Raw genomic sequence first — 23,501 nt, forward strand, 5'->3', positions numbered from 1 at the left:
CCATAGAAAACCAGTCAGCCATGGACTGCAGCTATTGAGAAAACTTTAATGTTAGGCTAGTTCCCTTTCTTCTTGCTCCATACTTGGAGAATTGTTCAAGGACGTTCATAATGGGAGGTAAAAATAACTGATTATTTTCTGCAAAGCAAAATGGGCTATTTGTTTTCATTGCTTAGTAATTGTATCATCTCGATATGAGATATGAATGTATTCATAAGCTTAAAACAACTTCTATGGATAATATACATACTTTAAGTACTTTGACTTAAAACTTGAACATAGGTCTTTTTTAAAATTAAAGGTAGAAGTGTACATATAAAAATTATTTAAAACTAAAAGTATATTCTTAAGCAGTATGTATAAATATAACAGATTTCTTTTGTACTATCTAGTAACAAATGTGAAAGTGTTGCAGTAATTTATAAACTGAATGCTGACACAGAATACGTGCCTTTCATTAGATTCTCTATTGTATATACATATTTTGCTAAGAAAACACACATTCTAAATAAATCACATAATTAGCAAAGGTGCCTGAAAGGAATCTGTTCTAAAGTCTTTATTGAACATGTGTGTTTATATACAAATAATGAACCTGAACTGCACAAATGCAGAAACAAAATTAAGGAATAAAATACCATGATTGAATTAAAGTGCAGGAAAAATTCAAGTTTAAAAGTTCAGGTGAGATCAGTGCCATTAAATAAGAAAAAAAGAAAAAAAAAAAAATTGCCACCCCTCCCAAAAAAACCCAAACCAAAACACCAAAAAACAAAAAAAACCAAACCAAAACAAAAAAACACCAAAAACCCCACCAAAACAAACAAAAAAAACCACCCACAAACAAAACATAGAAAGGAAAACAAAAGGAAAACTAAAAGGAAAAAAATAGAAAATGAACTTGCTTCCAAAAATCCTCCTTTGGATGTAGCTTTCCAGTATCACCTGCCATGCAAGTACCACCTCAGGCACAAAAACTTTGCATAAAGACAGACAAGGAACACAGCTATATATTACTATACTTTATAACTGACTGTTTGCTGAAGAACAAGCCACTGGAGATGCCTGTGGTGTAACACTTTCAGACTGATTTGGAATACACAGATATTTACACATACCAGGATTCAAAAGTTACGATTTGGCAGGACTAAGGTGAAGAAAAGCTTCTTCAGTTTACAGTTTCTAATGAGACACACTACATATAAACAGATAGGTAGCAGCAGGTAGTTTCTTACTTTCATTTAAAAAAAAGTAATAGCTCAACTGTATTTTATAGTTTTCCAGACACTCTAAAAAATTTCACACAACTGAAATGCTAGTGAAAAAACCAGGGGTGCTTCCCTGCAAGGATTTCAATACACTTTGCTGTACAAAAGGTGCACCACCGATAGCACAATAAGATGCAACGATGTGTGTGATCGCCTTCCTTCCATTGGGAAGGAAAAAGTAAGATTTTAGACTAAAATTGTACATAGCCCCTTTTATTGACCAAGAACCATTTGTGTTTTTATCTCATGAGCAATCATGTCATTAGTCTTCCTACCTAGGAATGCGCCCTGAACATAAGCAACAGAAGAGATTCAACTAGGATAGATTCTGTAACACCAAATAAACCACTACTCTTCTGGTACTGGCAGATGGCCTCTCATTGCCTCTTATAATTTTCTTTGCTGGTGGTTGTCAAATGTGTCTTGATGAGAAAGTTAAGTATGCTTTCCTCTCAAGCCAAGGTCATCATCCATTGAATGATACCATCATTTGTTGAAGAATACTTTTACAATCCTCGCTCCCAGAGCCTGAGCAGATTAATTTCCCAGGATTCTGTTGCTCTGAAATGTACTTTATCTTCACTGTCAAATAATAATGAGTCATCTCAATTTATAAATGTGAGACAAGGAAGGGGACAAGTGTCAGCTAGAGTGGGTTTTTTGGATGTGGCACGGGTAGTGGTTTATCTTGTTTTCTTCTACCTGGATGTCTCACAAAATGGTGTTAAATATGCATTAATTAGACACTAAAAAATAAATTAACATGCAGAGGCAAATATTGCATAGCAAACTGAGTTAACTAACTCAAGTAAGAGTTGGTTCAGTAGTTATGGGAGAGAGCCATCAAGAAATCATAATACTGTTTATTTGAATTGTAACCTTCTCATTTTTTAAGACCTTTGAGCAGTGGGTATAGTAGAGCATGCCCTTGGTACAGGCAACAATTCAATTGTCTTTTTAAATTAAATGTTGCTGTACATAAAGTGAGAACATTCATGCTTCAAAGCCCAAACATATTTGCCTCTCATTTGAAAAGTGATTTAAGAACCATAAGTAACTTCAATATTTTGCATCTTTGAGATGTTTTGTAAGGTTTCCTTATCTGTGTAGTTGCAACACCGCTTCACAATACAAATATAACCAAGGTTTTGCTTTGGGAACATTCAGAATGTTTGTGAAAAAAGTACACAAAATGCAATGCTTGGAGAAGCAAACCCAAGTAATTAATTTCAGACAATGTAGACCTATCAACTTCTAAGTACTCCCTTTTATAAAACAAATGCAGTCAGTAACTATTCCTACTTTGAGGAAAAGGGTCTAAAGGAATTTTTGAAATGCAAACATTTATTTTAAGGATTTCTCTCTTTTAAAAAGAGCCCTGGTCATTCACACTGATAGAGCTTTAGTGCAGTAGCCATTAACAAGTTAGCTCAGCTGTATTATTTAACTCACCCAAACTGAACATTACTTCAGCAATCCCTAAAGTTTTTGTGCACACTTTGCCACTGCTTACAATGAAAACAGTACTTTAGAGACTAATCCAAATGTCAGGACAACAGCCTTTAGTGCTGGGTGGGGCTGAGACAGGTACTTGTAAAAAAGCACAACTGGCAGAACTTAGAGATTTGCTAACCAACATACTGACAACTATTAAGCATTAGATGCTTGCTTGCCATTATTCATGCATCAGCACCTCCATGGTGTGTAAAACTTTGAAAACCTGAGTCCAAGGTTATCTGATTTCATAGTAAAGGACTAAAGGGGCATCTAGAACTTAAGTCTGGAGCAAAACTATCTCAGCTATTTTAATTAATGGCTGTAAAGATACATTCTGTTAAACATCTATAAAAACTCACAGCATGAATGGAACCCACAACCAATTCTAAATGTTACACAACCTGAACCAATAACTATTTTTGGCAAAAATAATATTTAACGGAACAGAAGTTGAAGAATTCTTACCACAAGGAAGATGTTACCACATTTCACATTGCACGGCCATAACACAAATGAAAACTCCCAGCATGACACATTCCAATCATATTATTCACTTGACTTTTTAATGCAAAAATTACGTATTCTTTTGTTTTGCACGTCACAGAATATGATGTGAATACAAGAATACTAGATCAGGGGTCCAAGAAAAGACTATGCACAGATCAACTATGTATACAATTTTCAATAAGAAATCTTCCAAGCTTCCAGCTTTTCAAATGAAAGAAGTGACAGCAAACTTCAACTCTTCTTCAACAATAATGGTAAATATAGCGAGTCCTAGAGAGGGTAATTGTAAGTCAGCTACTGTCCAGCAAGACAAACAACTTGATTCCAGCTCTTGGACCCCTGATTTATTGCCTCTCCTTTACAGGAGGGTATAACACTGGCAGCAATTACAATAGCACAAAAACTTTTGGCATATGAAATATTAACACAGGATTGACCCTGCATTGCCCCTGCCCATCTCACCACGATTTCCCTTTACTCTCTTTTCCACGTGTTCCAGTTACCTTCTCTGTTCCAACTTTTTGCTAACCAACAGCTAAGAAACACTCAAGTTTCTTTTTTTTGTGTGTGTGTTTCTTAGATATGTAGCTCCTCAGTTAAAGCCAGGACTGAGGTAAAACAGTGTGTCATTTGTGCTAGGAAACAACAGTATCCAATGGTGAATACTCCTTCAAATTTCAGTGGTCCTGCCAAAATTAATGAAAAAACAAGATTTTTTTTTCATCAGGACAAAATTAAACAGATGTGATTGATGAGAGTCATCAGAATTGGTACCACTTCTTGTCTTTGTACTTCAACATCATCTAGAAAAAAAAAAAATTCTAATTACTATTTCTGTAGTGTACCAAAATGTGCAATGAGATGAACAAATAATATGCTTACAAAGCAGCATGAGAAAGAAGGATTTTAGCAAGGCTTCTCAAAGCTGCAAACACATCACCGAACACTGACTGATTAGTATGATGAATTTTCCAATGGTAGCATCATTGCTGGAGATCTAGCCTCAGAAAGATATTTTTGGGAGAATGGGGTGGTTGCACAGGAATTTAGGGTATGGAAAGAAGTTGGCATGAAAATGGATGAGAACAGCCATTCTATGGTAGTTACTGAGAAAAAAACCAAACTCACACTCAGAGGGTTCTTATTAATTTAGTGACAATAAGTAATTTTTTCAGTAATGGGGATTGAGTACATTCAGAAGCTTACACACCACTCCAGCAGACTGCATGCTACAGAGCAATATGCCACGAGACAAAGCTGTTTACAATTAGTACTTAATTGTTAGGAGTAACAAGTGATGGACGAAAGGGAAGTATCCTTTATCAATGATACTGCATGCCCTTTAGATACCTCTAACACACCTTTGCAGAACTCAGTCACTTGCACAATTTGCATTTATTTGACATCAGTTTAATGTTCAGTTTAACATACTCACCTCATGAGCGTGTTTTGAGAAAGAATCAGCACTGTAAAGCATAGCTGCAGTTTTTTCTTCCAGTTCTCCCAATTTCTGTCCTCTTTCATCCAGTGCCAACCGGGCTCGTGCCAGTTCACCAACTACACCAGATGCTGCTCCTTTGACACCTTCGATACCCCCAGGTCCTGGAATATGCTGGGCAAGACTCCTTGATGCCTTCCCAGATACTGATTCTCCAACTGGAGGCATTTGCAAAAGCAGCAAATACAGGGTAGTAAGTTTTTCTATCATTATGACATAGATATAACTGAAACTAGTTTATATGGAGGTGTAATTTCTTTGCATGGAAACCAAACAGCTAATTGTAGGTATAGCTATGAGCAACATTCACTACTCTATGTTAGTAGATGTTACTGCATTAGAAGTGAGACATTCAAACATATTTTCAAGTTTCCAGACAGGTTATAAAACTTTAAGCTCTTCACAGCTCAAGTGTGAAATTAAAATTCCAATGTTCATCAACAGAATTGTTAAAAAAACACTTCACCATCACAATATAGCTTATTTCATGTGGAATGTGCTTTGAGTTCAACAGAAAAAGCAGGGTTTGAAAATAAAAGTTGTGGTTAGTTCTGGAAGTGTTTTGCTGGTATGTAAGCCAGCCAGCATGATTCCACCAACAGAAGTTTCTTTTGATGGAAGTTCAATTTTACATGCAGACACCTGAAGATTAGGTGTCCACGCTGTTATTATGGTAAAAAAAAAAAAAAAAAAAAAAAAAAAAAAAAAAAAAAAAAAAAAAAAAAAGTAATGTAAAAAGAAAGTATGGATACAAGAACAAATCAGCACAAATGGTCAGCTGAACAGCTCCAGACTTCAGTGATGACAATAACTACGTGGACTTGGCTCACAATGGGACATCAGCCACCCAGTTCAATCCAGACACTTGACGTGCCAACCTCATGCAGAATTGTACAGACTACAGAAATCTGAGTATTGTTTTAAACAATGAAAACATAGTTTGAATATATATATATATATATATATATATATATATATATACACATATATAACCTCCAGGAAAAATTAACTGGTTAAATATGTTTTGATGCAGTATTTCAAGACTCTCTGATTTGATTTTATGCTTCTATTAAGAATGATTTACATTTAAATTAGTACTGTAAACACCTTTCTGTGAATTCCCAAAACAAGAAAGAGAAATCATTTCACTTATTACAGATTCTGCTGTGACCCTCATGGTAAATATGGCTACTTTAAAGATATTCTCAAATGTCTTTTGAATTGTCATTGAACTCTCTCTGTCAAGCTAAAATTCATTAGTATTTTTTTCCTCCATTCAGTACTATTTTCCTACTAAAGATCCAAGCCAAAACTTAATGGTGGAAACTTGAAATGATATAAAGAGATAGCTTCTAAAGTTACAAGGTATTTTTCTTCAGTCTCAGTCATACTGAATTATAATTTGTGAACCTAAATTTCTCTACTTGACCAACCTTCCATAGTATTACACATATATATATATATACACACACACATAAAAACACCCAAAAAAGAAACCTTTGATATAGAAAGTGGTCTCTAAATATCTGATATTTGCTCAAAATGTACAGGCACAGCTAATGAAGTCCAACTTTTATTCTGTAGAGATCAAAAGAACCACCATAAAACAAAGGACTAGCAGTGCACCATGTCCATTTTGATAGACACATTTTGTGTTAATAAGGAAAAGGTTCTTAAAAATAAGCCTGCATAACATGGTAGTGCGTCTAGCAAATATCTAAATAAATAAATGGAAGATATTTTCCTTAAATATACTAAAGTGCTAAATGCCACCACAGGAAAAAAAAAAAAGAAAAAGAAAAAAAAAAGTGTAATAAAAATTAAATAAATTATAAAGCAATGAGAATTTTGCTAAATCTGAATTTTACTGTCCTGAAAACAGAGGACTGAATTGAAATATCATACAGTTCTGTCCTCAATGTCATTCCTATGGCATCTCTGCACAAGTAAAACATAGAGTATCTGGCGAATAACTGAAGTAGAGTTTTTATTTTCTCACTGTCCAGAGCAGAATTCTGCAAAAGCAGTCCCTTTCAGTTTACCAGCATAAATAGAATCATGGTCAGCATAAGAGACTTCATAAAGATGAATAAAGAAAAAGATTATAGAACAAGAAATGGGACAACTCATCTACTGCTGAATAAATGAGCTACAAAAACCCGTGAAAAAAAACATACCAAGCTTTTCTGATCTTATTGGTAAGGCGTACAACACAGAATCTATGAAAAAAGTATTTGTCACTCCCTATTTTACTTTCCTCTTCAAAAAGGTAAAGTTCTATCAACAGAGGTAATACATTTATCAAGGATCACTGGTTTCCTTGGGAAGAAATACAGAAAAAAAAAAAACAATTACTGGTAACTTACAGAGTTCTTCTCTGTCAAGTGACTGTGCCCCACCTCCGAACAGGCCTTTAAAGAAACCCCTGTTTGGTGCTTCTGGTGTTTCTACAGGAGTGAAGAGCTCACCCAGCATTTCCTTTGCAAATGAAAAAGACACAACAAGGCATAAACTATTAGAAAGAGTAGAATATCCTTTCACTTTCAGGATTTATTTAATGGATTTGAATCTCAAAATAGAAGTGCTTTAATGGGCATCTGTCTTTGAAAGGTGATGTAGGAAATAGAAAAATAAAAACGTATCAAGAAATTTGTCCAAACCATCTGCTTCTGATGGTTGCAAACTTAGAGCTCATGGAATTCACAAGCTAAGAAATGCATTCAAATAAAGCTTATTTGACCCTCACCAACTTGGGCAAGACTCCTGACTTTATTCTATTGTACTGTATCTACAAATACTTATATCCACATAGAAATATGAAAGTAAAGCCTGAAACTCTGCTATTTCCTTATTCTATACAAGTACCAAGCTGAAGCATGACTGAGAATTTTCCAAGCTGTTAATGCCTCTGAAAAATAATAGCTTCCTTCAAATATCCTGAGTTAGCATTCCCCACTTGTATCAGCACACACCTCCCCGGCGTCAATTGATCAAGGGAATTTTAACTGCATGTTAAAGGAGGAAGTTTCCTGTTGATCAAAATGAAATTAAGCAAGAAACTGATTCAGCTACAATAGCATGGATGAAACAAAAACTTAAGGTAGAAGTGATTCATCCAGAATCAGACTCTACCGTGAAGGAAAAAAAGGGGGGGGAAAAAAAAAAAAATCAAAGCGCAAAAGCCTAAATGCTCATCTCAGAATGTATCTAAGAAAAAAGTGTTTTTTTAAAAAGAGTTCAGTACCTGAAGATTTTCACATGTTTCTTGGCTGTAGGTGAGCCTCTGTATTTCAGTTGGTGAGACAAGATAGAGTGCTTGTCCATTATTGGTGAAGCAGAATGTTCTGGCTATCCGCATATTGGTGAGCGGCAGGTAATATACATCCAACAATGGCCTTAAACTTGGCAAACTTAAGGAAAAGAATTGAAAAGCCCATTAAAGACAACAGAAATGTCTATTTTTGATCAAATGGCTCACTTTTAAACTGCAATACATATTTTTTTCTCTTCACCATCTGCAGGAGCTCCACATGAACAGGTATCATGTAATGTTACAGAACCTCAAAACATCAGATTCAAGGTAGCACCTTGAAAGTGAAATTTAAACATCTGCATCACAGATGCATTTAAAAGCATTTTTAAAATTATAGTCTGAGCATGTAAATCTCAAATTCACTATTTAATGAATTAGGCATTACTTAATTACCGAAGTATTTTAATAAGTATCTACCAAGAGTTTACAATTAAACATCCTGTCTCTTCTCTCAGGTTAATAATTTCTCCTTGACTAAAAATACAAATCTAAAAGATCTTTCCTTAAGAAAATTTAGAAATATAACATGAGTGTGCTGTCAAAGGAAAACAGAATACAGCAGCCTCAAACAATCTTATGAATTAAGTCCCCCTTTTTTCTCTGACTAGATATTGAAGAGAAAATCCTCTCAGAGCAAAGTTTTCTTACCTTGTATTTTATGATTCTGTATATCTAACTGCAGAACTTACTGTATCAATCTACTGAAGAGCAGACTGCACACTTGGGCTAAAACAATATTCCCCTATCAAATATTCCTCTCCCTCAATGTGATAATAAATGCAAGTAGAAGGGATAAAACACCTAATTTCTTGACAAGTAGGACCCAAAATAAACCACTGTCTCAAACATCCCCTGTGAAAGTCTTCTAAAAAATTTACAGAAGTTGTTAGCTGCCAATGTCCCAATATACAATAAACAGCTTCTGCTGCAGACACCATCTGCATAAGGTTATAAAATCTAGACACTAAAAAAGCAGCAAAGGGGCAAACTGAAGTTAAAACCAAAGAAAGATGGAGTAACCACAACACTATCAGGGTGCCTTGTTTTGTTTTTTCTTTTTCTGTTTTTGCATGATGCTGAGATTGCCTTTGGAGGCTAGTTTTAAAAGTGAGAAATAAAAAGCAATATTCTCTTGAAAGCATATCACCCAGATATGACACCTCTGCCATGCAAGTATCTAAAATAAGAATATTCCTAAGAGAGTCAGTAACAGGGAAGTGTTTTGCTTCAGATCAGTGGGAGCATAAAACGTTCTCACAGCTTCAAAACCACAAAAACATTAGATCAGATAGGACAAGCGTAACATCCATGAGAGCAGTTTCATAGCTTCTGTTAGACATTTGTTTGTCACTAAGTCCTATCTGAATTGATATCAGTAGTTAAGTATTTGGCATCTTGGGTATGATACAGGGCTCTGACAACTCTACACAATCTGCATGTAGGGTCCGCTCCCCAGCAGGAACTCATGCTTACGAAATGGAGCTCAGCACTGGAGTCCAACTTCCCCACACAAGGCAACAATTCAGCTTTCATAATTTAGCACATATGCAGAGTTTGTTAGGAAACAATGCGAATCCTGAAGAAGACAGGATTTGTTTCAATATATGGTATCTGAACATTACTAAGTTTAGTTTTAATTAGGAAAAACAGTACTGTTTGCCCTGCAAGGTTAGCAGCATTTGTTAGAGATGTTTACAATATATAAAACATGGGATATACACCCATGGACTTACAGACTTACATACTACAATTAAAAAACAAGATTTGATTCCATCAGTTTTAGTTTACTCCTAACAACTTCCTAAAAAAATATTTTTTACAGAATTTTCAAAGCTGAAAGCTTCTTTTGGCAACCTTAAAAACAATCTTTTAGGAACTTTGCTGGCATAATGTTATAGGGCCATATTCCACCCTCATCTTATCATTAGGCCACAACTCAACTGCAGGTGCAAGAGTGTAAGTATATACACACTGCTGGTTCAGAATAAAATAGCACTTAGAAACATTTAAGATAAAGGGCATGAAAATTACATACGTGACCAGTAAGCATATTTAAACACTACTACTACAACACATGTTTAAACTCATAACTTAGACCCCTTACTTTAGATGACATTATTATACAACTGCTAGTAGTTAATCTTGCCTTCATAGCCTGAGTTTAAAGCCTTTAAGACACAAGCAAGCTACACAATAAAATATCGAGGCATGAGTGTGATGCAAATAGCTGCACAAAACCAGGCAGAGTTCCAGTCAGGTACAAGTTAAAGGTCTGACTCAAGACAGTTCTCTCCATCAGGGAGTAAATGCAACTTTTAGACAAACTTAAAGTCATGGACCTGTATCATCTGTTTGAAACTATGTTGAGTCAGTGTAGCTTGAGATAAGGTGGTAAACTTTTCCTTGCATTCAAGACCTAACCGATAGGAATATGTGCCATCAAAATTATTCAGGCTCAAGTGTTAGGGAATCATCAACCCTGAGTGAGTGTAATTTTTTTAAATTCATCATCCTGTGGAAAAGGAACCTGTCTGTGTAGCAGAAGACTATTTCTTTTTATATTTAAGTTACTATCAAACTGGTCTTACCTAAAAGTCATAATATGTCCATTGGCACAGAAACATGCAAGGCAGATACCGTTACTCAATGACACTATATCTCCACGAAGAACAAAAGAAGTCTCTGTTATATTTTGCTTATAAATACAGTTCTGGGATGGTAGTGAGATAACTTTTGCTTGCTTTTCTGAACATATCACTGCATATTGGTTTTCACTGATTTCCTGAGAGGAAGAAGGGGACACTGAGACAGGTCGTCGCTTTTTCACTTTCTCTTTTTCATCTTTATCTTCAGGAACATTGTGTTCTCTCCAGGGTTCATGTGCTGGTGGGACCAAAGATCCTGTGGTGTCCAAAAAAGCCATTCTCAAGATTGCCCCTTTTAGCCTCAGGATGGTTCCTAGGAAAGAGTAGTTAAGCACATTTTAAAAACAGTTCTCCTAAATTACTTTTCAAGCTACAAAATATTCCTTTAAGAAGTTAAGAGAATGAAAAGAAAACAAGAACTTCAGTTTGACTTCCTAGCAAAACAGATGTACACAAACCTCGGGCATTTATCTAAAAACCAATGAAGCACAAAGGTAACAAGGAAAACGTTAAACCAGTTTTTCCAGGATAAAGTAGGTGCATACTCTTTTATTAACTTCAAGGGAAGTGTATCTGTATTTAAGTTCAGTGTCACAAATGCATTCCGTTTCATTGTCTTCTGATGAGTACACAGTATGTTTAATATCAATAATAAATGTGAGCACCACCTTTTCCTTCAATTGGTTCTGAAAGAAGCACGTGCAGTTTTTTTATTTCTCCCTAGTAGTTCACACTTGAATCCACATCTCTGGATTGAAATGAAAAAGTTTTCCCTCCTTACTCTTCAAATCACTGTCTCTGTAGGCCAGATCTTAAGTAAATAAATTTCATTTTTCTTGAATTTATTCACATACAAGTAACAACATGAACATCTGCTAGGTACAAAATATAAAGCAATATCTTTTAAGGATTACGCTGCAGATCCAGAGATGAAACACATTGCCTAGCCTGCAGCATTGCCTTTATGATCAAATGTTACCAAATCTGACCAATGCTGCCAATACCTCACTCGATGGGCACAAATCCCATATATGGTCTAGATGTCCACTCCTAATCATTCCTACAGCCAAATAGCACTGCAGTTTATATGTTTGACACCTTCTGTGTAGCAAAACGGGCTACAGCAGCATGCTCTGCATGAGACAGTGGTAGCAGGAAAGCTAAATCTCTGACTAACAGCTCATCCAATAAACCATATAATACAATTAATACATAATTACAACAAAATCAGTTGCTGTGCATCAGAAAAACAAGATACAGAACCTTTCACAGCAATCCAAAGGAATATATTTATCACTATTTCAAGCTAGTTGTTCAATTTACAGCCTTAGTTTGCACTCTCATTTCTTGCTGCAGGAAAACTGATTTGATTCTTACCTCATGACTGAAAAACAATAAACTGAGCATACTATTCATCTCTTCTGCTATCTCTGTTTAACAACTGCAAACATTGTTATCTCAGCAAGCAAACATTAAAGTTGTATTTTTATATTTTATGAAATTGTACTTTCCACTTTTCCAATCTGAGAAACTCTGGTAACACAGTAACCAGTCTGGATTGTTAAATGTAGCAGCTAAATCAATTGAATGTATATTTTTAATTAATCAATTACAGAAAAGAAAAACCCTAACAGTTTCTTAAAAAATATGAAGAATGACAACGGTACTTTATCAAAGCATACTTTAGCCTGTCTGCTTTGTACATACCACTAGGAGAAACAATTACTGGCTGAAGAAGTCTTTGCTCTCCTCCTGGGGGTAAGTTCAGTACAATGACAAGCACTGTACCCAGCGTGGTCCCAACCCACAGGCACGGGGAAGGCGATGTATCAGCCTTTCTTGTGAAAGTCTCACAAAAATGAAGAGCTGAAATTGCCTCGCGTGACTCTTTATCAATGCTAGTTACACTAGAACTCCGGGAGCGACTGAAAGAGTTGTCTTTGACATCTGAAAATAAATCAGTACTAATTAAAAAGAAGGGAAATTGCAGGCATTAAGAGAATTTAGGTTTTTTTTTGTTCTTTAGCATCAACTCTATTCTAACTATAACGCTATTGATTTTTGTACCCCTATCCTCCCTTAGTCATATTTCCTTACTCCTCAGTTTCCAGCTGTTTCTTGAGCAAAGCACCCAATCTTTGTTGCAGAGGTTGCCATTAGATAATTAACATGAACAATTTTAAGGCATATTTCTGTCTTCTACAGCCATAATCATCAAGTGGTACTCCTTGAAAAAAGTTGAATTACAAATCTCTCTGCCAATTGGTTCATTGATGAGATGAAAAATATCAGCTCCCATGGAACACAGTTAACTAATCTTAGGAAGACACAACCATTTTACTTTAGGAAATACAGTGACATCTGCACAGCATGATAGCATGGAACCTGTAATGACTCACAATATTGTTCCACTTAGGAAACTGTGCAGGAGATCTAATAGGTTATCTACACGCTCCCGAACTTTCAGCAAGGGAAAAACAAATGCTATCAAACGCCACCTGGTAGTGCTATGCAAAGCTGAAGATTTCCACTTGGAATGCTGTAGCACAGTGCCAGGAATAGCACTGAAGCTTTTCTGGGTGCCTTGCTCACCGTTTAGCAACAAGTGGATTCTAATGTTAACAAAAGTAAATGTGCTGCTCCACTCTTGCTGTATGCTATCTGTAGCTGTGGCAATACCCAATACATCAGCAGACACTGAATTTATCTGTGCATTCACAAATTAGTGCTATACTTTCTTATTTCATAATTGCAAAGTTTTAGCACAAAACAGCCTTCACCAGCGAAAGTTTGATGCAATTTATATTATGCTTTTTAAAAAACAACTCAAATAACTCAAAAAATCTTTTGAGTAGGATATAGATGCAATTGATATTTTAAAGCAGGATTAAGAGCTAAAGAACAACATTGAACCATGTACTATTTACTATTTGGAACTAATACTATGTTAGTTTCATTAAATTATCGAAAAACTTTCTACAAAGAATATCTAACATGCATTTGGAAAGAATACATACTAGATTTCAACTGACTAAATACACACATCTACTTAACATAAACAGTGAATCTTCTCAGGAGATATTTGCCTCATTCCAAGAAGGATAGAAAAAAACACTGTCCTGTTGAATTTTAGCTGTCAAATATAAAACATGGATTATAGAAATGAACTCAATCACTCAGATGTTGACATACTAAGTTTTCACATTAATAACAATAAATCCAGTGTAAAACAATGAAAACAATAATTTGTTTTTGTAAGTCTTCTAATGACCACCACCTCTTATGATGCTTGTTTTTTTCAGGCCTGAATATTTACTAATTTAATGTTTTTTTTCAACTTTAACATGGATTAATCAGTCTGAACAGAATCAATCATACAGTAACTGCAATAAGCATAGCTTTACATGTGCATTTGTGAGATCTAGCTAGTTGATTTGAAGAGTATATGTACAAATGCCAGAAGCATTAGAATGGATGGGAGAAACCCAATAAAAACTAACTTGTCAGACAGTATGGGCATTTTTGAGAGTGGACACTCCATTCAGAAGAGAGAAGAGGATTAAAATTTAACTGCTTTAGTGCATCCTATCTATCCTGAAGTCAAGGAAGAAGTTTGTAAATGGATGAGATTCAAATGAAGAGGAAGGAATAGCAGTGTGATGAATCACTACACACCATCAGAAGGATGGAAGGATGAGGCTCTTTTGGGGAAGTAAAGCAAGAATAGCACCTAGTGGCAGTAGCATCTTAATCATTGAATTAGAACATTGAAAAGCAATGGTATAATGCAGGCAAGGGTATGATCAAGATAACTTCTGTTTTAGAAAGTGGAGAATAAATACAGAAACACAGTTTAGATTTTATCTATTCAGAAAGGAAAAGGAACCAGTTAAAGATCTAAAGACAGAAAACTAATTTGAAAGAACAAGATCATGGAAGAGTAGGTTTCAAGAAGCCATGGAAAGAAACAAGAGACAATGATAAGGATAATGAACTTAGAAGAAAGGCAGTTCAGTTGTCTCCTACAGCCAGTAGGTATGGCCACATAAGTGACAAAAATACAAGCAAGCCAACACTGAAGAACACTATGCAAAAGCTCTATCACTATGAGAAAAGACAGAAGCAAAATCAAATGTAATTGCTTAAGAAAGTGATTTACGGACCTGAAAACCTAGAATAATTTTACACAGAACAAAATGAGGTCTCTAAGCACAGATATTCACATACATGCAAAGTCAAAATCAGTCAACGGCTTGAATTCACAATTCAGAAGGTACAAACTATTTTATGAGTTTATCAGAAATGATGTGACAAAAAAATCCCTCCCATTTTTTCAGTAGAAGGAACAGCAAATATTAAGTGATGTAGAAAACACAAACTCTTTCATGATTAGAAAGTGCTGAAAAAAATTCAGCATTCATTTTTCACCAGTATTCACTATGAAAAAGTAACACTTCCAAGTACTTATTGCCATCAAAGAACTGTGAGTAAAACAGCAGAATTACAATTGGTTAATATTTAAGTATAAACGTGTTCCAATTTGCCAAGTATGAAATCCACCCTATACCAAAATTATCCCTAAACCATTAGTAAACATAGTGTGGAACAACAGAAACATATTGAAAAGAGTCGTTAAATTCTTCTGCTCTTCTGTGCCAACATGGCCCCAGTCAAATCGTTCTAGCTCTGGACACTGAGCTTAGAAAGAGGAGGAAAAATTCCGATTCCAGAGGAGATTAACAGAAGCCACCCTAGTGTTATATATCATAAACTAAAGAAGGAATTGAATTGTGTGAAGAAAAAAAAAATCTGTAAAAATGAAATTAGAGATATGATTACAGATTTCAACAGCATAAAAACTGACTAATGAAGATAGGAAGTACTTGTTATCCCTGTTTATTGTGGAAAGGACAAGAAAAAGTTAATATGGAAGCAAGGAAACTTGGTTAAACAACAGGAAATCTGTCCAATTAGACTAGGCAACATTGAAACTTTGTCTGGTCTATTTCTAAAACCTTATTTATTGGAGGCTCATGAATAGATCTGAGGTTACATTGTCAAAACATCTGTATCCCTGCCAAAGGATCCTTGCCAATCCTTGGATAAAGAATCTCTGAGGATTACTTGCAACTTCACATTTCTCTGGGTGGTCCAGTTCAGTTTCAGAATACCCCAGCGTCACAGACTTTCCCCCTTGTTGACAGCAGCAGCACCTGGCAAACACACAGTGCTACAGCTGCCAGTCTGATCCTGGCTGTCTTCTGCTGGGCTGGTGGTAGCAATTCTGCTGCAGAAAGAGGAGCAAGCTGTGGCAGGCAGAAGGCAGCTGCATTTATTACTGTAAGTCTACAGTTGTCCTCCATCACCTTTAGAGAACAAGTCAGAGGAGCTGGATCTGAGCTAACAGCTGGCAGTCAAAGTATTTAAAAATCCCCAATCTGCTTGTGTACGCTGTTTTACTTAGGCAACACAATGACCTTCAGTACTACAGACCTCACAACTGAACCGATCCTTATTTAAAAAGTTCCTGTGCATTTTCAAGAAAAATAAATTCTCAGACTGGTCATCCATCCAAACAGCTGTATGTTGCTTTACTTTAGAGAGAGTGGTCACAAGACAATTAACATTTATAAAACTATGTCCAACTATTTGTTGAGAGCACCTCAACGTATCCTGTTAAGGTATTTCATTTTTCAATTTAAAGTGTGTCAGATGGTCCGAAACAGGCAGCAGCTTTCCTAATGCTGTCTGCTTATTCACGCTTTTGCTATAACAGCACTACTGATAAAGTGAGTGACAGATGCCTAAAATTTATGATGAAAGTGTGATAAGCCATATACAGGAATTGCAGGCTTACCTTATGATGACAGCAATGACACTTTGTGCCTGAGAGTCCCCAAAAAGAGTGGAATTAAAATTTTATTTCTGCACTTCAGATAAATGCAAATAAAGTCATGATAGCTTACATAATTTAGGCCTCTTTAACATACTCACATTCAGATTTAGTAAAAATAAAATCAACTATATAAACTTACCTAAATCAGGCTTTAACTCAGTTGGCAAACTTAGCTTCCTGGACATCTTTGCTGAAAAGTGAAGTATATCTTTTTTTTAAAAAGAATAAACATATTTTTGCTGGTCCTTATTTGCTTCTTTCACAATATTTAATATATAATTGTTTATTACATTCATTGAGTTACTTTAAAGGATTTCCACTAAAGCAGAGCCTCACTTCCTCAAGTGAGGGGTGCAGACTAAATCATGGAAGACAGCAAAATCCCTAAATACAGCATCTTATGACTTTTGCTGAGCTTGATTTTTCTTCAGGCTTCAGGCAGGACTTAATGGATTGGATGAACTTGGCTTTGGCTCAACCTCAAGTTTTAACTCCTCAGGTGAGAGGTCAGAATTGCAAAGATGTGCACTGATTCTTACAGAAAGTTAAGACCCCATTCCCCTTCCTTATGTCCTACTTTCTGTTTAAACCCGAGACATTTAAAATAGAAAAAAAACCCCAAAAAACTTGAACACTAAAATTAATGCACGTGTAAAAAGCTAATCCCCTGAGATAAAATCCACAACCTCAGAACAATCAAGACATCATAGAGAAGAATCATAAAATCAGCAGTGTACAAACACTTGCAACACATTCAAAAAACCAGAAAGATTTTGATAATACTGCTCAAGTGCAAAACAGCACTTCAACTCATCCCTGACTTAGATATTCTTTTTATAGGAATAGAAATCTTGCAGTCCATTTAAACTGCAGTAAAATACATATAAATGTTGCCTAAAAAAAAAAAAAAAAAAATCACAAGTAAAGTAGTAGGCATACATACCCCTTCCAGCTTTCTTTCAATAATTACCAGAGAAGGAATTATTTTGATGTAGTTTATCTGCTAGACCAGGACTACACTCTAAATTTATTTCCCAGCCACATGCTTCAGTTTTGATGTATCATAAATTCTTTATGATCTTGCATGAGAAATATTTCTTTTCTTAAAGTAGATACTGAGCACAGCCTCATAATTCTAGGAGTACCTTGTAATGGATACCACTCAAAGCAGCCTGAATCCTGCTGCTTTTCTCTGTTAAAACTGGATTCCTCATTCTAATTATCAATTTAACAGAAATCATTCCAATTTCTACACATGCTGAAGAACAGCATGTGACTTAAAGTTACTTCCATTCCTTCCAAAAGTGAAATACTTCACTGTATCATCAATTATGCTCATCAATATTGCAAATGCCAGTTATCCAAATAGTTGAATGGCTTTATTCCTGTCATACACCATAAAAATTTGAGCACAAGACTCCAGAAATAATCTTCTAATTTCCTTTATGTGCCAATGTTAAAAGTATGTTTGAATTAAATTGAAATTACTTACTCTCAGGCAGAAATGCTAATCACCTATTTTAGTGCAGGCAAAACTGAAAAGGGCAGCCTGATGATGTGTTTTCTACCCTCACCCTTGCATTAGCACTGGCAAATACCTAACTTTGGTGAGGCCAAAACTCATCCAAATGAGGTCTCTGCCAAGGGTTGTTTCTGAACAAGATCAACTCCTATTTCAGATCAGAGATATGAACAGAAAAGCAGGGTCCACAATGGCACTAGTGACAAGGAGTCCATCTTTTTGCTGTCAGCTTGAACTCAAATCAGCTTCCAGAGAGATCATGAAATCTCATCTGGAATAGTGAATTACAAGATGGGCATTCCTTATAACACTCGTTTTCTCTGTTAGGCATTTAAATAATAAGAGCTGAGATGCTGAACAAACCTCAAGTATGTACACAGAAAACAACTGGAGCTTTTTTTTTGCCTTATAACAGCTTTCACCATGTGTAAATACCTAAACCTATTTGAAGACCAGAACCAGTCACTCCTGGCTTTTCAAATAGGAACATTTAACACAACCTTAACAACTGGGAGAAAACTGACAAACAACAAAACCAAACAAACACAACAACAACAGAAGATACAAAGTTTCAGATAATAGTAAGTATAGGCAAATGTGTTGGATTCTGAGAACTGATCCAGTTTTAGCTTTTTGTTCCTTAATGAAAGGCCAGCTGTATGAACTAGGCTGGTAAAATGAAACAAATTTCTGAGACAATTTTCAACACACACTGAACTATACCTCATTAATAGGACAAGAGGATACATGAATTGTTAAAAAGGATATCATTACTGGATATTGTGAATTACTGTGCTACACAAAAAAAACCCAACATTTCAAAACATATGTTAAAGTGTCAGAAACCTCAATAATTCAAATGTAAATGAGAAATAAGAACCTATTCCAACAGCAATGGTGCCATCTTGTGTTTAAAGAAAAAAACTGCCTAAAACATGCAGCAAGGAAATAGGACTGTTTCACCAGCTAAGCCCTTTTTAACTAACATTACTCAGTTAAAAAAAAAAAAAAAAAAAAAAACAAAACAAAAAAAAAAAAAAACCAAAAAAAACCTGCTTGTATTAACACTGTCTTAAATTTTAAAAATTTTGATAAATTCAGGGGTTTTATGCCTCAGATGAAAACCAGCAACATGCTAGATACCCTGTACAAAGCAAAAGATATAAATCAGAAAAATGGAAGATACAGGATGGAGATCTACAGAGAGAGCATTCAGTGTCAGGCTTTTCACTCCAGCTGTACAACAGGGCAGAGGTGATGCTGACTGCTCCTGCTGCATGTGGCTGACTTCAAGTAGTAGTTGTCATTTCAGAGTTCAATATATCTCTCGTGGGGGTGGTGGTTGCTGCAGCATTTACAGCCCAGACTGGTGCGAGACAAGGACACAGATCAGGGAGCTGTTGTGCTGCTCCTGGCACACTGCTGCTCAAGGCAACAGTGACTGTTGTGCCTGGGTTTAGACCTATATTTAATATTCTCTGGATTAGAAAACCTAGAGTAATACATAGGTGCACACACACATTCTGTCAGTATATATAATTAGGTATAATTTTAGAGAACTGTCCAAACCCAAGGATTCTTGGAGATTTCTCACAGGTCAGGCTTGGGAAGGTAGGTGTTAAAATATAAAAGATTGCTTTTCCATAACGTGTTATGTGTCGGCATAGCAGGAACAACCTTCAATTCAATGAAGAAAACCTGAAGCCTGAGAAGGCTTGTCAACAGGAAGCTTTGGCTTAGAAGCAACAATTACATTTCATCTGCAGTGGGTTATCCTGAACTGATACTTTAAAATGTATAGCACATCAGTTTGAAAGCTATACAGTGATTTCTCCTCCATTCTTTTTATTTTAAAATAAAATTCTAAAGATTATAAAGGAGACGTGTCTTGGAGCTTTGATATCCAAGAGATCAACTTGTGAAGCCTATTTCATACAACATCACATGAGAAATAACTAAGCAGCTTAGAATTAGAGATACCAAAGCTCCCAAATTATTCTATATTTGACAAAGTGAAACATTTACATTACCAATTAACAAATGTTGAAATCTCTAAAATTCACATGAGAATAATAAAACCATTTTACAAGAAACTGTAAGAAAATATGCACTTGGATACGTCCAAATTTAGATCAAAATACTAAAAACACATTCAAAGAAATGGTCTTTGACATTAGGGCAAATAAGAACTTATTATGAACTTCTTAAAATTTGATTAGATGAAAACAGCATTAACAGTCAATTACTATAGCAATGTTTGAAAATTTAGGTATACACTTAGAATGTAAGAAATGTGAGAAACCTTTGTCAGTACTAACAGCGGGGATTATAAAAGTTTGGAATTAAATCTACTCTACTTAAGTCTGTCTACTAACACTGTTTGCAATTATTTTAAAATTTATAAAGTTCAGGAAATAAATAAGACAGATTTTCCTGAGAAGTGTTTGACATGTAGGCTACTAGGACAGTTATAAATGTTTTAAAATCTACCATATTTTGTAGGCACCTTTACTAAAGGTTTTTCCTTAACTTCCAACAAAATTTGTAGCTATGGTATTTAATCATCTGTATCTCTTCATGCCAAATACTTAACTGACCAAATCATGAGTAAAACAGCTGAAGATTTTGCTTCCACTGAACTTGGATCCCAATGTCTTTCTATAACAACAACACAGCCTTAGAAAATGATTACTTCCTACCACTTCTTTCTGTAGTATACTTCTGCGTATTACTTCACAGCATATTGTTTATACCTTCAAATATATGACATTTGTAAGAGAATGGGCTGAATTCAATGCAGGCCATAGCAGTTTCTAAAATTTCTAGAAATGTTTAGTTAAATCAAGTATCTCAATGTCTTTTAACAATCAACTATAATTTTTTCAAGGTTCATCTTTGATGCAAATAAAAATGAAACATGACCCAAAAGCAACACATTCACAACAGGTCTTTAACTTGATTTATCATCCATTCCTTAGCACAGAGCATTCACAGTTGAGTATTTAAAAGCAAACAACAAACCAGACTAACTGGCTGAAATGTTGGTGCATGAAGGATTAGATTGTTTTACTCGGGCTATTGTTTCAGTTTTACATGGCTTGTTGATCCTCTCACCAATCACAGAAACCTTGTTTGTTACCGTCACTAATTACAGAAATCTGTAGAAATAACAATGCTCTACATCAGTTGCAATAAAGGGATAAATTGATGACGGCGTCACGTTTACAATTGCGTGTGTGATGTTACCACCTTGCAGCCCTACCACTGAAATGAAATTACTTCACACTTTGCTAGCAGTATTCCCTTGCTCCCTGTCCCAATGTGACACAGGGTGTCACAGGAGTGATATTAACAGCAACTGAAGTTCCCAATGTAAATTATTTTAATTCACATTTAGCAGGTTGTATTTCACACATTAACAAAGAATGGGAAGAACTTGAACTGATTGATGTGTGTGCCAGTGCAGAGAGTTATGACCATGACATATACATCAAATACATCAAATTCATCCCTGAGAACACAGTTGATGGCAATTTGTTTCATACAACACGCTGATGTTAATAACAGTGACATGTTTTACAAAACTCATTGTCCATGCACATTTGGTTGTCACTTCAGTTTAAAACAAAGGAAAGCAAAACCATGCAACTATTAACAGAGAAAAGGTGTTTTATTTATGTGAAAGAGCTTAGAATGTAAGTTCAGAAAGAGCTAGAATAAGCATGCCAGATAAGCTATAGAAAACATGGTAGCAAAACAACCACATTCAGAACACAGCGAACCACTCAAAACTAGGAAAGTGCAAAACAATTATCTTTAAGCTTCCAATAAACTGTGCAAATTACATAAATCACAGTATAACTTACACCCTGAAGAATGCATTGCTTATAAAAAAATGTTTTGCTTTTTTTAGCTGTGAAAAACATTCCTAGTGCTTTCATTTGAAAGGCTTCCAGCTGAAACAGATGTGAATGGCTCTACAGAATCCTCATTAGCATACTTTATTAATGCTCTAACATAACTCTTCGAAAAGAAGTGGGGAAAAAAAAAAAAAAAGGAGGTCACAGTCAGTCAAATTTTCCACGTGTTTTTCACAAGACAGTGTGTCTTATGTTCAAAAGAGACAAAAGGGAAACATTACCTCAATGGACATCGACATAAAATACACAAGGATTAGGTGTTGTATTTCTCATGATTTTCTGAACATGAACATTAGGTTCTAGTTACCCTGAATTTCCTTTAGGGGAACATATTAATGCTCATGCAAAAGACAGTAATTTCTTTTTAATTACAGATGAATTCAGATAATATATTATTGACACGCATTTGCTTTCTTGAATTATTTTCAGACTTTTGCTGCCCCAAAATTAATTTATCCTGCCATTTCTGATGTCACTGCAAGAAGGTCTCAACACAGAGCAAAAACATGCCCTTCGTACAGTACTTTCTTGCTTGTACCTCAAACCTCAAGGATTACTTTGTCATACTCCTGTTTGTCTCCCTGAATTTTGAATGATTCTTCATCTCAAATACTGAATTATGATGAAAGGGATTAATATTTTAGGATAAAAGTTAAATTGCCAGCCAGAAAAACCAAAGGGAGACTTCAGGAAAAGAAATCTCTTCCTCCCTAGTATTAAGCTATGCTTCCACACAACCTGTGAAATAGTAGCAACTAGTTTTACTATATAATTTCAACCTAAACTGACTGAAGAGATAAAACGAAATTATCCTACAATGATATATTAATTTTCTAAATGAAAACAAAATGAACATTAGCAAAGTGTTTCTGCAATGAAAGTAACCATATCCCAGTTAAGGAAGAAAAGACCCTTTCCCAAAGCTAAATCATACAGCCTCTTGCTTTCATTTATTTAATGAGCCAGTAGTCAGAAGCAGAGTTATTTCCATTCCAGCCATTAAAGGGTTCAATCTACCTGCATACAACATATCCAAAGGCAATTCTGTTGCCAAATTAGCATACAAATCTGGAGTTGGTAGGGTGTTGTGTCACTGTTGGATGCAGAAAAATGAAGAGAATTCTGGAACAGCAGTGGGGTACACTTATATATACAAGCCAGTCCTCTTCCAAATGAATCAATGAAACCATGATAGTATCTCTTTCTTGACCACAGCCTATAAAAATCTGACCATATGGCTAAGAATATAAAATGTAAAAAAAAAAAATGGTATCAGCCATATGTTTCCAAAACCAGTGCACCTTTGCAAAAGTAGTGGAATCATGTTGTGACTTGCGTAGACTGAACACTTACTATGTAGAATTTCACCCATCCAGACAAACAGAGAAGTGCAATTGTAAAATCAGAGAATTTAAAACACCAAAATCCTTGATTT

At 35.3% G+C, this 23,501-nt stretch overlaps 1 protein-coding gene across 9 annotated transcripts in view; it reads right to left on the reverse strand.

Annotated features, from left to right (window-relative positions):
- Positions 1-3,309: 3,309 nt before the first annotated feature.
- The window catches only part of STXBP5 (syntaxin binding protein 5), a 100,784-nt gene continuing 80,592 nt past the window's right edge, over positions 3,310-23,501 (reverse strand). For 5 of the 9 annotated variants that reach the window (XM_040058213.2, XM_040058209.2, XM_040058212.2 and 2 more), the window contains 7 exons: positions 16,764-16,814; positions 12,436-12,675; positions 10,672-11,041; positions 8,015-8,180; positions 7,137-7,248; positions 4,708-4,928; positions 3,310-4,075 (listed from right to left, as the gene is read on the reverse strand). In XM_040058213.2, coding sequence (XP_039914147.1) covers positions 4,034-4,075; positions 4,708-4,928; positions 7,137-7,248; positions 8,015-8,180; positions 10,672-11,041; positions 12,436-12,675; positions 16,764-16,814 — 1,202 coding nt within the window. In that variant the 3' untranslated portion in view covers positions 3,310-4,033. The remainder of the gene's footprint in view (positions 4,076-4,707; positions 4,929-7,136; positions 7,249-8,014; positions 8,181-10,671; positions 11,042-12,435; positions 12,676-16,763; positions 16,815-23,501) is intronic. The other 4 variants (XM_040058216.2, XM_040058214.2, XM_040058215.2 and 1 more) reach the window with 1 other exon arrangement.

This window comes from Hirundo rustica, chromosome 3, assembly GCF_015227805.2.
Source record: "Hirundo rustica isolate bHirRus1 chromosome 3, bHirRus1.pri.v3, whole genome shotgun sequence".
Classification (NCBI taxonomy): domain Eukaryota; kingdom Metazoa; phylum Chordata; class Aves; order Passeriformes; family Hirundinidae; genus Hirundo; species Hirundo rustica.